Source organism: Conger conger, chromosome 15 (genome assembly GCF_963514075.1).
Source record: "Conger conger chromosome 15, fConCon1.1, whole genome shotgun sequence".
NCBI lineage: Eukaryota > Metazoa > Chordata > Actinopteri > Anguilliformes > Congridae > Conger > Conger conger.
Genome location: NC_083774.1, coordinates 39,623,760 through 39,635,879, shown reverse-complemented (window position 1 = coordinate 39,635,879; position 12,120 = coordinate 39,623,760). Strand labels below are relative to the sequence as shown.

At 41.8% G+C, this 12,120-nt stretch overlaps 4 protein-coding genes across 4 annotated transcripts; 3 read left to right on the top strand and 1 right to left on the bottom strand.

The window, feature by feature from the left end:
* Positions 1-1,075: 1,075 nt before the first annotated feature.
* LOC133111233 (histone H3-like) lies at positions 1,076-6,473 on the top strand. Its single transcript, XM_061221422.1, has 2 exons — positions 1,076-1,085; positions 6,055-6,473. Exons 1-2 carry the CDS (start codon positions 1,076-1,078, stop codon positions 6,465-6,467), a joined length of 423 nt encoding a protein of 140 aa, XP_061077406.1. The 3' UTR covers positions 6,468-6,473.
* LOC133111214 (histone H1-like) lies at positions 2,505-3,167 on the top strand. The gene has a single exon (XM_061221403.1). The coding sequence runs from the start codon at positions 2,520-2,522 to the stop codon at positions 3,165-3,167; it is 648 nt and encodes a 215-aa protein (XP_061077387.1). The 5' UTR covers positions 2,505-2,519.
* LOC133111240 (histone H2A-like) lies at positions 4,635-5,018 on the top strand. Its single transcript, XM_061221428.1, has one exon. It carries the CDS (start codon positions 4,635-4,637, stop codon positions 5,016-5,018), a length of 384 nt encoding a protein of 127 aa, XP_061077412.1.
* Positions 6,474-7,700: 1,227 nt separating the features above from the next.
* Positions 7,701-8,106, bottom strand: LOC133111278 (histone H2B-like). Its single transcript, XM_061221464.1, has one exon. The coding sequence runs from the start codon at positions 8,083-8,085 to the stop codon at positions 7,711-7,713; it is 375 nt and encodes a 124-aa protein (XP_061077448.1). The 5' UTR covers positions 8,086-8,106; the 3' UTR covers positions 7,701-7,710.
* Between the last annotated feature and the right edge of the window lie 4,014 nt (positions 8,107-12,120).

Sequence of the window (12,120 nt, the reverse complement as noted above, 5' to 3'; positions counted from 1 at the left end):
ACAAAAAGAGGTTATATCGTATAATCTATTCAATTAAATAACTTCTGGCAGGCTAATTAATTTGGTATTGGTATTATTTTCTGATATGCAAAGAGTGCTGAAATATATCTGTTGTTTTCCAAGGCAAAGTGTTGATAGCTAGTCTAATGTGTAAAATATTGAGCGCCATTTAGCCACCTGGTGTGAAAATGCCATCCGTAAATGTACTTCACTGTACATTGGATTCAAATTTGCCAAGCTGCCAATTCTCTCCCAGCAGTTGCCGTGAATTGTTTTTTTTCAATTGCTGGTTTTCTGCTGTAAACTCAGTGTTCCACCAATGTTAAATCAGGGGGCTGTTTTTAAAAACCTTATGATATAGAAAGTATAATATCACTTAACAAAGAGTGAGTGACCAAATAGGTGTGTGGACATTTCATTGGTAAGGGCAGTGTTTCTAATCCTGGTGTAGCCACAATAAGATCTGCACAGCTGCTGTGCCCTTGAGCAAGGCCCTTATCTCTCCCTTATCCCTGCTTAGTCAACTGTACGTCGCTCTGGATAAGAGCGTCTGCCAAATGCCAATAATGTAATGCAATGTACTCAACTGCAGGAGGAGGTACGTCCATAATAAGAATAAGACTAATGTGTACCTGCATAAAATATAAATATACTGTTCTTTAAAAAAAAAAAAAAAAAAATGGAGAATACAAGTTGAATGATAAAACAAAAGCAAATAAATTAACAGATTTTTAATACATTAATTAATATTGTATTGTTAAAAAAAAAAAGATTCAATGAATTAGGCATAAAAACACAGTGAACAATACATTCAGTGAATTTATTGTGTTGTGCTTTTCCTCTGATACTGACACATGAGTGCCATATAGGCCTAAGCTTTAGTTATGTAAACATCCCATTTAACGTTAGTTGATTTGTTGACTTGTTGACTTGATTTGATTCTTTGACCATCTACCTTGGTCCATGGTTCTCTCTTGATTTATACAAATATTCTAAAGTGCCATAATCAATGTAGCCTGTCTCAATAATCTAAGTAACTCATGAGCCAAATTAAATCCAAAGTATTGTCCGTCTAATGGTGCTGTGTGTGTGTGTGCGTGTGCGTGTGCGTGTGCGTGTGCGTGTGCGTGTGCGTGTGCGTGTGCGTGTGCGTATGCGTATGTGCGTGCGTGCGTGCGTGCGTGCGTGCGTGTGTGCGTGTGCGTGTGCGCGTGTGTGTGTGTGTGTGCATAGGTTATATGTGTTTGCTTGCCTGCGTGCGCGTGCCTGAGTCTTAGGGTGAGGAAGGGCCCATAAAAACATCTTGCACCGGGGCCAATCCTACCTTTCTGAGACCACCAGTTGAAATCAGTGAATTACGAAATGCTGAAAGTAGTCATTATTGTGTCAAAATGAAGACTGCAAAGACAAAGGCCTGTATATATGTGTCAACAAGTTTGATGACATTTTCTCACATATCACTTCCCTGTGTTATTTGAATTTGATTGCTGAACTCACCAGATCATGGCTTTGAGAGAAAAGGAGACATTCTTGCTTTTGATCGTCAGAATGAGCAAATGGTAAATTAACTTGTATTCTTTTTGAATTGGTTACAGCACAAAATTATTGAATTTTAATTCATGCTTTCTATAACCTTGGTTGGAGTATAAAGATGGAAAGACATCCAACAGTTCCAACTCTTGTTCACACAAACTTTTAGTATGATTATACTTTTCTTTTTTTTCCCACAAAGGCATTACATTTCTTATGATATGGCTGCAAGGGAGGGTTCAACACACTGTTACAAAAACAAATCATCAAAGGGGGAGACGAGGCGTCAGACAATACATTCAGCTACTGCTTGGGCATTTTATACGCGGAAGAGCGAACCCAGTAACATCGCAATATATTTTTAGTTGGTTTAATACGGGTTTCAGAACCATATTGGCTGGTTTAGCAAACATTGACATGCAACTTTGACGTGCAAAGTTGACATGCAACTCAGCATCCACGTGCGCTGTGCTTTACAGTGAAAAATGGAAGTCCTGCTTTAAAGCCGTACTTGGGTATGTACGTCTTTTAATCTTTTCTGTTTCCACACGGGGCTTCTGCCATTTATTAACGAACAATTTAAAAGTGCGTGACATGTATGATCGTTTTAAAAGGCTAATTGAATGCGATAAGCACATTTAACGACTACTTATCCATGGCAAGTTGCGATATTTTGGACAAGATGGAAAAAATACGGCAATTTTGCTCATGACACAGAAGTTAATTTCTTGGCAGAAGGGCCTTTTATTGCCATTCCTCTTGTTTTTCTGCTTGTAAAATGACTGCACATTGTGTTATTTTACCGATATCGGCGAGGAGAAAACACAAGCGAGTTGAGTTTTCAGGAGCTGAGAGACGCTATGGCCGGCTGGTTGAGTCTGCACGGTCCGCATTTTGTATTTAAGTCCAGCCCCCTGACGCGTATGGAGCAGAAACGAAACAGTGTTGTTCATTCTAAGTGTGAAAAGAGAGAATCTACGAAAAGAGAAATGGCAGAAGATGCGCCAGCTCCCGCCGCAGCCGCTCCGGCTAAGACCACCAAGAAGAAAACGGCAATCAAGCCCAAGAGTACAGGGCCTAGCCTTAAAGATTTGATCCTGAAGGAAGTGTCTGCCTCCAAGGAGAGAAGCGGAGTGTCCCTGCCTGCGTTGAAGAAAGGGCTGGTCGCCGGTGGCTACAACCTAGATAAAAATAACTATCGGGTAAAGGTGGCAGTTAAGGCTATGGTGGCAAATGGGACCCTGCTTCAGATTAAGGGAAAAGGTGCTTCTGGTTCTTTTAAGGTCAACAAGAAGACCGTTGAAGAGAAGAAGCCAGCCACGAAGAAGCCGGCCACGAAAGCAGCCCTTAAAGTTAAGACTGTTGCGACTAAAAAGGTGGTAGCAAAGAAGCCTGCGGCGAAAAAGTCACCGAAGAAGTCCGCTCCACCTAAGCTGAAGAAGAGCCCGAAGAAGAGCCCAAAGAAGGCCAAGAAGACGACTATTGCGAAGAAGCCGGTCGCTGCGAAGAAGTCGGCCAAGAAAAGCGAGAAGCCAGTGGCAAAGAAGGTAACCAAAAGCCCTAAGAAAACGAAGGCAATCAATTCAAAAGTTGCCAAACCCAGGAGCGTCAAGAAAGCTGCTCCCAAGAAGAAGTGAACACATGTACTGTTGCATTATTTCACAAGTATAAAAGGCTCTTTTAAGAGCCATCCAGACTTTCTTGAAAGCGCGAGGTCTCCATTTGTCTCGGCTAGGTTTTACATTTGACTTGGTCATAAGCTAAAGGTCCTTGGTGACAAGGTGGTTAACCCGCTGTGTGAATTGATCATAGCCTTGTATATGACCATGAAGTTACATTTCAGTTTGTTCAATTAACAGGCCGTCTAGCGAGTTAAATATATAGCCTATATTGGTACCATGTGTTCAAACAAGCGGACTGGTCTCTAAATTCAACGGAGATGAGTTGCCATTTATAGTAAATGCCCAACCACGACTCCGTTTAGCAGTTTATTACTTTATTTGTATTCTGTTAAACCTTGACAGTCGTATCCGAAATACAGTATGGCTCGTTTAACAACTTAAAACGTTTTAAAACGACTTCTTGGGCAACGCAATTCGGGTAGCTTAGCATTCAAAAGGTTCATGTGCTGGACTACTGCTTTAGTGCCTTTGGGCCAATCGTCAATAACAGCATAAACTCCGTGAGAAGCGGGTTTATTGGGTGTGGCCTTTTCTTTTGTGCCAGGTTTCAATGAAGTCGTCTTAGCTTGGCGAGATTTTTGGGAGTTGGGTTGAAACATTTGTTATGTAATATGTTGTATGCCTGCTTGAATCACAGCCTCTGAACCGCTGCCTCTGTACTATAGGCTCAGAACTTTAAAGGCAAGACAACCAATTCTTGGAAAAATAAGCCGAATACGATCCCTACCTTGCAAAAGCTGTGGCAGAAACAAAATGGATGACAGAAACCAGTGTCAACCATGCTCCAGACGTCAAATATCCTCAAAACACCACGTCCAATCTCAAGACTAATGCAGTCTGCAGGCTTAACTGACATTCATATCATATTATTTTTAACTCACATTACAGTAATCCGGTCACAATAACGATAACTGTGATTTATTCTGTGTTTCTATTGCAAATAATATATATTTTAAATCCAAAGCGGAGACCTTGAGCTTGTGATAGTAAAATAATTATCATCGATTGTTTCATATGAAGGAAAGTAAAGCACTGATAATGTTTGATGCCGCAGGACACTTGGTCTGACAAGACTAAACATTTTTCTTTTAATATGGATGATGGATACATTGTACATACATACTAGTAATACATGGCCGTATGTTCATCGTATATCTTGATTTGCGTGTGATTTTTTGTCTTGTAGTTTTCCAGTATTTCAGGTTTATGAAGAAAAATAAATTTTCAACTTTGTAGAAAGTACTGAGGAGGTTTTGATTCAATTCAGTTGGTCTGTGCTGCAAGCAAAGTCGAAAAACTGTCTTCCAATTTGATTGGACGAAATCTCATCAACGCTGAAGCCAATAGGTGAACAGAGTCTTGCTATAAGGAAGACGCTGACCAGAAACTGGCATTATTCTTAAATCTGACAAGACGTTGAAAATGAGTGGCAGGGGCAAGACTGGTGGTAAAACGAGGGCAAAGGCTAAAACTCGCTCATCGAGGGCTGGGCTCCAGTTCCCGGTTGGTCGCGTTCACCGACTGCTCCGTAAAGGCAACTATGCCGAACGTGTTGGTGCCGGTGCTCCAGTTTATCTGGCTGCTGTGCTCGAATATCTGACCGCTGAGATCCTGGAGTTGGCTGGTAACGCTGCCCGAGATAACAAGAAAACCCGCATCATTCCCAGACATCTGCAGCTGGCAGTACGGAACGACGAAGAGTTGAATAAGCTCCTTGGAGGCGTCACAATTGCTCAGGGAGGAGTTCTGCCCAACATCCAAGCTGTGCTGCTCCCCAAAAAGACCGAAAAGGCAGTGAAGAAGTAATTCATGCATCCCCACGAGGACGATTCACCCAAAGGCTCTTTTCAGAGCCACCCACACCCGTACGAAGCGCGAAAAGCTGCCATTTGAACCGATTTAACTTGTCTTCAGTGTCTTTGTTTTGTTTCGCTTTAACGTGGAATTGGGCTTTTACCGTGCTTGAAACTATTTTCCATCTACTCTTACTGCTGAAGTACACTTGGATTCACACACAGCTCTAGGTAATAAAGTTTGGGTAATAGTACTACAGTCGTGCTCCAGTTTCTAGGTTGCTGAGTATTAGGGGGAGAGGTGGTGGAAATTGCGTTAAAAGCCGAAATCCCGGCACAAAGATTAGTTGGGCAATACGCCTACACGTAATCATAGTCTCAGAGGTGATTACAATTTGTTACAACTGTAACGAGATTCCTAAATTATACAAACGAATCGAATTATTCAAAATGGATGATAAATAACTATCATATACCAGACACGGCAAAATAAGCAGGTAACTTACTAAATAACCCGGCACGACACAACATACTTAAACATCAGGTACGGTCAATGATACCGTTCAGTCACAAAATAAGCCACGTTTTAAATTTAAATTAAGTCCAAAACAAAACGAAGTTCTTCCGTTCTTCGGGCATTAACGTGTCCCCAGTAATGAGTGATGTCTTTCTTGTTATCTGAATATGACACACCTAAAGGCGGGATATGTGTCTCCGTCTTTAAACAATATCAAATGTATACGCATTATATCACCGCCACATCTTACTCTTTGTACTTCATTTAGACTGTATCCTAGTCACGCGTGAAATTGTGAAAGGCATTATTTATCAGGCTATTATTATTATAATTCAAGGCGGTAAGGAGAAAAGTTTAAATTTTTGGCGGCAGAGGAAGCTGAAGAAACGATCCAATAGGCTCGGGGAATGAAGGCAGGGTCAGGGCCAATGAGGATCCGTAAAAGCCTATCCAATCAGCTCCGAGATGGTATGCTTTAAAGGCGCATGTCGGGACAGAACGGAATTCCGAAAAACAGCCCTCGAGTGAGAAGCAATGGCTAGAACCAAGCAGACAGCACGTAAATCTACCGGTGGGAAAGCTCCTAGGAAGCAGCTCGCCACTAAGGCTGCACGTAAGAGCGCGCCAGCCACAGGTGGCGTGAAGAAACCTCATCGTTACAGGCCAGGAACTGTAGCTTTGCGAGAAATCCGTCGCTATCAGAAGTCTACTGAACTTTTGATTCGCAAGCTGCCCTTCCAGCGCCTTGTACGAGAGATCGCTCAGGATTTCAAGACCGATCTCCGCTTCCAAAGCTCCGCTGTTATGGCTTTGCAGGAGGCAAGTGAGGCATATCTGGTTGGTCTGTTCGAGGACACCAACCTGTGTGCCATTCACGCCAAGCGAGTGACAATCATGCCTAAGGATATCCAGCTGGCCCGCCGCATTCGCGGAGAGCGCGCTTAAGATGGTTTGAACATATAATCCGAACAACAAGGGCTCTTTTAAGAGCCACCTCAGTACTTGTTAGAGCAGCAAATGTCTCCATGTTCTTTTGGTGTCTGTGTGACCATAGGTTATGGAATCATTAGCCTGAACCGGAAGTCTTGTTCCTGGACTCAAGCAGATCCTGCGTGTTCTACATTTTCTTTTCGACGTCAATCGATAAACCGAATGCAGCTGCACAAACTAATGTTGAACCAATAAACAAAATATAATTTGAGATCACGAACATGAACCAGATAGATGGGGAGCACATATTCCACTGATGGGTCTGCTGTTACTGTAACGATTGAATGATGGTCACAGAAATTTAATGCGGGATCGAGCAGAGCAAATGATCAAATAAGTTGGGCAAGTTAAGTTACGTTGAGGTTAAACTAGCTGCTAAAATAATCCAAAGCGTACAAATGCATCAATATTCAGCGAGGAGGGAGATGCATCTCGGCTTTAACCAGAAGAGGGATGCGGCTGGAGCAGCCTGTGACCTCAGGTGGGGAAAGGGTCAGAAGGCCCAAGGAAGATTACAATTGTGTCAAAAATAAATAATTCGCCTTTCTTTATCGTTTTTAACGTCGCATGTATAATTTCACATTTGGCATATTCACTGATTAATCAAGAATTCATTTGACGAAAGCCCCTGACATCTTCGCAAGTCTTCTGACGGAGGGCTCATCCAGTCAGAACTGTCGCAGCCGGATCGGATTTATATACAAATGTAGTTGCCTACAGTGCAACGCTGTGGATTACAAATCAAAATGTATATGTATAGATTTGCATATGCATTTAGGCCATGTTCACATGCCTTGTATTTTTTTCCCCAAGGTAGTAATATGAAAATGTATTGGAAATCAGGAACTAACGTACATCTGAAATGATGTAGATGACATTACCGCACCAGGTTCAAACAATCCACTACAATTTATCATGGGGCAAAGAAAATACAATATAAACTCAGCAATTTGGTTAACGTAAAAACAGGTTAAATTAAGCATCTCGGCCAAAATATAATTGAGTAATGCAACGAATTTTCACAATTAAATAGAGAAATGCCATTCAGTTCCATTTCAACTTTTCAGAAAAGCAGCGTTTAATTTTAGTTGGATACTCACGAGCTTTACTAGGGGAACGCAGTCGTAAGAGCTTTTGCCTCTTTACTAGTGTGGTTGGCTCTTAAAAGAGCCTTTGGGTAAAGCATCATTTCGCTAGTTTACTTGGAGCTGGTGTACTTGGTGACGGCCTTGGTGCCCTCAGAAACTGCGTGTTTAGCCAGCTCTCCAGGCAGGAGAAGGCGCACTGCAGTCTGGATCTCCCTTGAGCTGATGGTAGAACGCTTATTGTAGTGAGCCAAGCGGGAAGACTCGCCAGCGATACGTTCAAAGATGTCGCTCACAAACGAGTTCATGATGCCCATGGCCTTGGATGAAATGCCGGTGTCAGGATGCACTTGCTTCAAGACCTTGTACACGTAGATCGCATAGCTCTCCTTCCTGGACTTTCTGCGCTTCTTCCCTCCTTTCCCAGTGGTCTTCGCGACGGCCTTCTTCGAACCCTTCTTGGGCGCAGACTTCGCAGGCTCAGGCATGTTTACAGAGACGGAAACACGAATAATACCGCACTACGCGCGCGTCTGCGTTATAAAAGGTCTGTATGCAAATATCCAGGCACTTCTTTGCGAGCGACGCTAGACTGAATCTCATTGGAGGCCGCTACTAGACCAAACGTTGTAGTTGACTCTATTGGCTGATCTTCACGAAGAAGAAGTTCTTAAGGTCCCGTCATTTTTGCAACTTGCCTGTGCCGTCCAAACAATATTAATTAAATGATTCCAAAAAAAGTTGTTCGACAAACGTTAAAGGTATGTTTAGTATACAACATATTTCGCATCTGATCGAATTCTTACAGTCTTTGCGGATTATGTCGACAAAGTGCGATTATTGCAGCGACTTCTATTGACCTTGGTGTATCTCGGCTACTTCCCTAATAAGCACAGCGAGATAAATAAAGACCTTGCGGCAGGTTACCGTGACAAACGCCCTCAGGTTCAACAGAACATGTCACCATTAAAGGCTAATGGCGACATCGCCCTTATTTGATGGGAATTCTCCATTAATGAATTGGAAACGCGTTCATCTTTGGGAGAGTTTTGGTTGGTAAACTATAAAGCATAGATTGGGGAGTTTCGATTTTTTCATTTTATTTTAGTTTTTGACTTCTGCCCTTGGCAAGCCGGCCACCAAGTCAGATTCATTTTGGGCAACACATTTCTTGAGGAATTGGGCAGGGGTTTATCATCTGGCCTAATCTGCATACTTACAAATCCTGCTCTTCTGTGAAATCAAGCATTCTTATTCAATAATAACCAGAAAACTAGATTCCTTTGAATGCAGATTCAGTTCAACAAAGCAATGCACGGCCTTTTGCAAAATATTAATGATAACAAAATATATTTAAAAGCTGTGACCTCACAATGTAAATATTTACATTATGACCTCATAATGTATGAGCTCATCAATAAATTACAATACATTACATTACATTACATTATTGGCATTTGGCAGACGCTCTTATCCAGAGCGACGTACAACAAAGTGCATACCCATAACCAGGGATAAGTTCGCTGAAAGACCCTAGAGGTAAGTACAATTTCAACTGCTACCTGTACAACAAAGATAAGGACAAGGGCCATTTTTTTTTTTTTTTTTTTTTTTTTACTTTTTTTGAACAATAAATACATTTTCATTGGTAGGCTGACTACACAAAGTCTTATGTCCCTCATAAACATTTTAGAAAAAAGTTTTAAGATTCTGTTGTTACTTACACTCTCCGAGCAATTTATTAGGAATTTATTAGACTTATTTTTTAGACTTCTACTGCTGGAGCCTATCCACTTAGAGTTATGATGCATTGTGTGTTCAGAGATGCTCTTCTGCCTACCATTGTTGTAATGTGTGGTTATTTGCGTTACTGTCACCTTCCTGTCAGCTTTGACCCGTCTGGCCATTCTCCTCTGATGTCTCTCATTAACAAGTCGTTTCTGTCTGCAGAACTGCTGCTCACTGGAATTTCTTTTCTTTTTTGCACCATTCTTCGCAAACTCTTGAGACTAGTGTGCAGGAAAATTTCTCAGTTTACAGAGAAATGACATTGCCATCATTTAAACCGAAATATATCAAGCATGGTAGAGATTTAGGGGAAATCATTTTATGGTTTAGGGAAGAACTGGTAACCCGATAAAGCAAGGCCCAACACACATATGGCTAAAGGTCAAAAGGGGAATAGCCATGTGTGATGATATGTGTGCGGCCTACACTCTCCTTACTGAATCCCCTTATAATGATGAATTTTTCATTCACACCCTCCACACAGAAATCAGCCATTTCCAGGCCCAGGGATATGTGCTGTTGTGTGGAGATTTTAACGGACAGGAACAGAGCCAGACTGCATTAACAGCAATGGCAATAGGCATATATTCAGACAAACCCCACTAAATGTAATACCAACTGCAACACAGAGAAGCTATGAATGAAAATGGTAGGGAGTTCATCTCTGTTGACCCTTAGGCCTGTACATGCTTAATGGCAGGATTAGACTCTTTAGGAAGGTTCCACTTACTACTTAGCTCTTGAGACTAGTGTAGTCCACTATGCCATCACTGCTTAATGGCAGGATCAGAGGTGACTCTTTGGGAAGGTTCACTTATGCCATCACTGACATGGACCCCTCATTCATCAATGCATTCACTGTCAGACCACAAACCCCATTTTCTGACCACTTTCAAATCAATGTGCACCCAAAAAGAATTGGACATCCCAGGAACCCTGAGACACAGCTCTCTAAACTGTATAATCTCAATCAAACACACAGATGGGCTGCAGGCAGCAAGGAAGACTTCACTAAAGCAATCAGTTCCACAGAAATGACGTGTTAGCAGTTTTATTTTAACATTATTTTGATTTTCAATCAATCAGCAATGAAAGTTAACCTAAAAAAAAAAAAAAAAAGAATGAATCAGGAGCTAAAACATGAAGAAAAATAATTTGATTGAAACAAAAACTTTTAGGTTTCGTGTTTTTCTATGTATTGTAGTCTGTCTATGTCGTTAGCCTTTCCGTGTTTTTGTTATCTCTGTGCACACCGTAGCCACCCTGTCAGTGTGTTCACTCCATTCATTCGTTTCACCTGTTTCACTTCCCGTTTGTTTCCCACACCTGATTGCCATTCCCTCTTGTTACCTGTGTTATTTAAACACCTTTGTTTGTTCAGTTCCTTGCCAGATTGTTATGTGTTTATTCCATACTTTCCAGCGTTATCTAACAGACTTCTGTTATGACCTGTTTATCGCCTGTTCCGTGTTATGTTTATCCCGTCTGTCTGATTCTGAACCGCTTGTTTATCAACCTGTTTCTGTTTTTCGACTTTGTCTTCTGGATCCTGATTCTGTATGATTGACCTGTTTGTTTTCGACCCTTCATCTGTGACCACAAATACGTTTTTGATTTTCGCTATTGTACCTGTTTGCTGGAAAGTTGACCCATTGCCTGGACGACGAACTGCCTTATCCCTGCTGATTCTGTTTGCTGGCTATTGACCTCCGCCTGTCTGACCTGCCTTTATTTAAATAAAGACGAGAACTACTCCTGGTCTTCGCAACTGGGTCCTGGTGTTCTACAACCCTGATAAGGAGATCAGCAGTTTCTGAGATACTGAAACCACCCTGTCTGCCACCAACAATCATTCCATGGTCAAAGTCACTTAGAGCCACATGTGCAGATTGAACACAGGGACAAGTGTGATGAGAACCCTAGAGAACAGTATGGTTCCGAGTCCTAGCGTGACCATACAGATACAATTGGAATCCTTGAAGAATACATCAACTTAAAAACTAGCATACCACGGTTGGCAGCGAGAATACCCTGAGTAAAACAATACAATATCTAATACTATATATATATATAAGTGCCATTATATTCTATGACATGCACAAGGCTAATCATGAGATAGGGAGGGAAAGGTGCAGCCTGAAGAGATGAGTCTTCAGTAAATTACAAATTACAAATTAGTATCTAAATTAACACATTTATTTTAACTAAAGAAAATTAAGCAGTGGGGAAAAAAAGGAGAAACAAAATTTCACAAATCATTCCAATTAAGGACACCATTCAAGAACAAACAAAACAAAACAAACAAAATCAATGCAGAAGCCAAAGAATCAGAAAGTGGATTAAAATTTCCCAAATGGGCATAAATGTAAAGAAAAAGGATGCATTCTGCTCAGGTTTCAAGCAGGTGCTGAGGACCATATGTCCCTCTTGGGGGGGACTAGATGATCAGTTCTTTCCAGTGGTCCACCCCCCATTTTCTCTCGCCAGGGCCTTGTTGATGTGTAAGTCCAACATCACACTGTCTTGGAGGAGTTTTTGGATCCTCCTCTGGAGAGTGATCAGGTCTATTGTTGTTTTCTGGTAGACCTTGACGTTCCTCGTCTCCCCCAGGACCTGCTTCACGGTGTTGATGATCCTCCACTGACGCTGGAGCTGGGTGGTCTTGCATCCCCCCAGTGGACCGTAGAGGATGCCCTCAGCCATCAGGGAGGACCTTGGCAGGAACCTGTTTAGGG

Bases quoted from the DNA above. Each gene is read 5' to 3' on its own strand.
- LOC133111214 (XM_061221403.1), top strand. From the start codon at position 2,520: ATGGCAGAAGATGCGCCAGCTCCCGCCGCAGCCGCTCCGGCTAAGACC.
- LOC133111240 (XM_061221428.1), top strand. From the start codon at position 4,635: ATGAGTGGCAGGGGCAAGACTGGTGGTAAAACGAGGGCAAAGGCTAAA.
- LOC133111278 (XM_061221464.1), bottom strand. From the start codon at position 8,085: ATGCCTGAGCCTGCGAAGTCTGCGCCCAAGAAGGGTTCGAAGAAGGCC.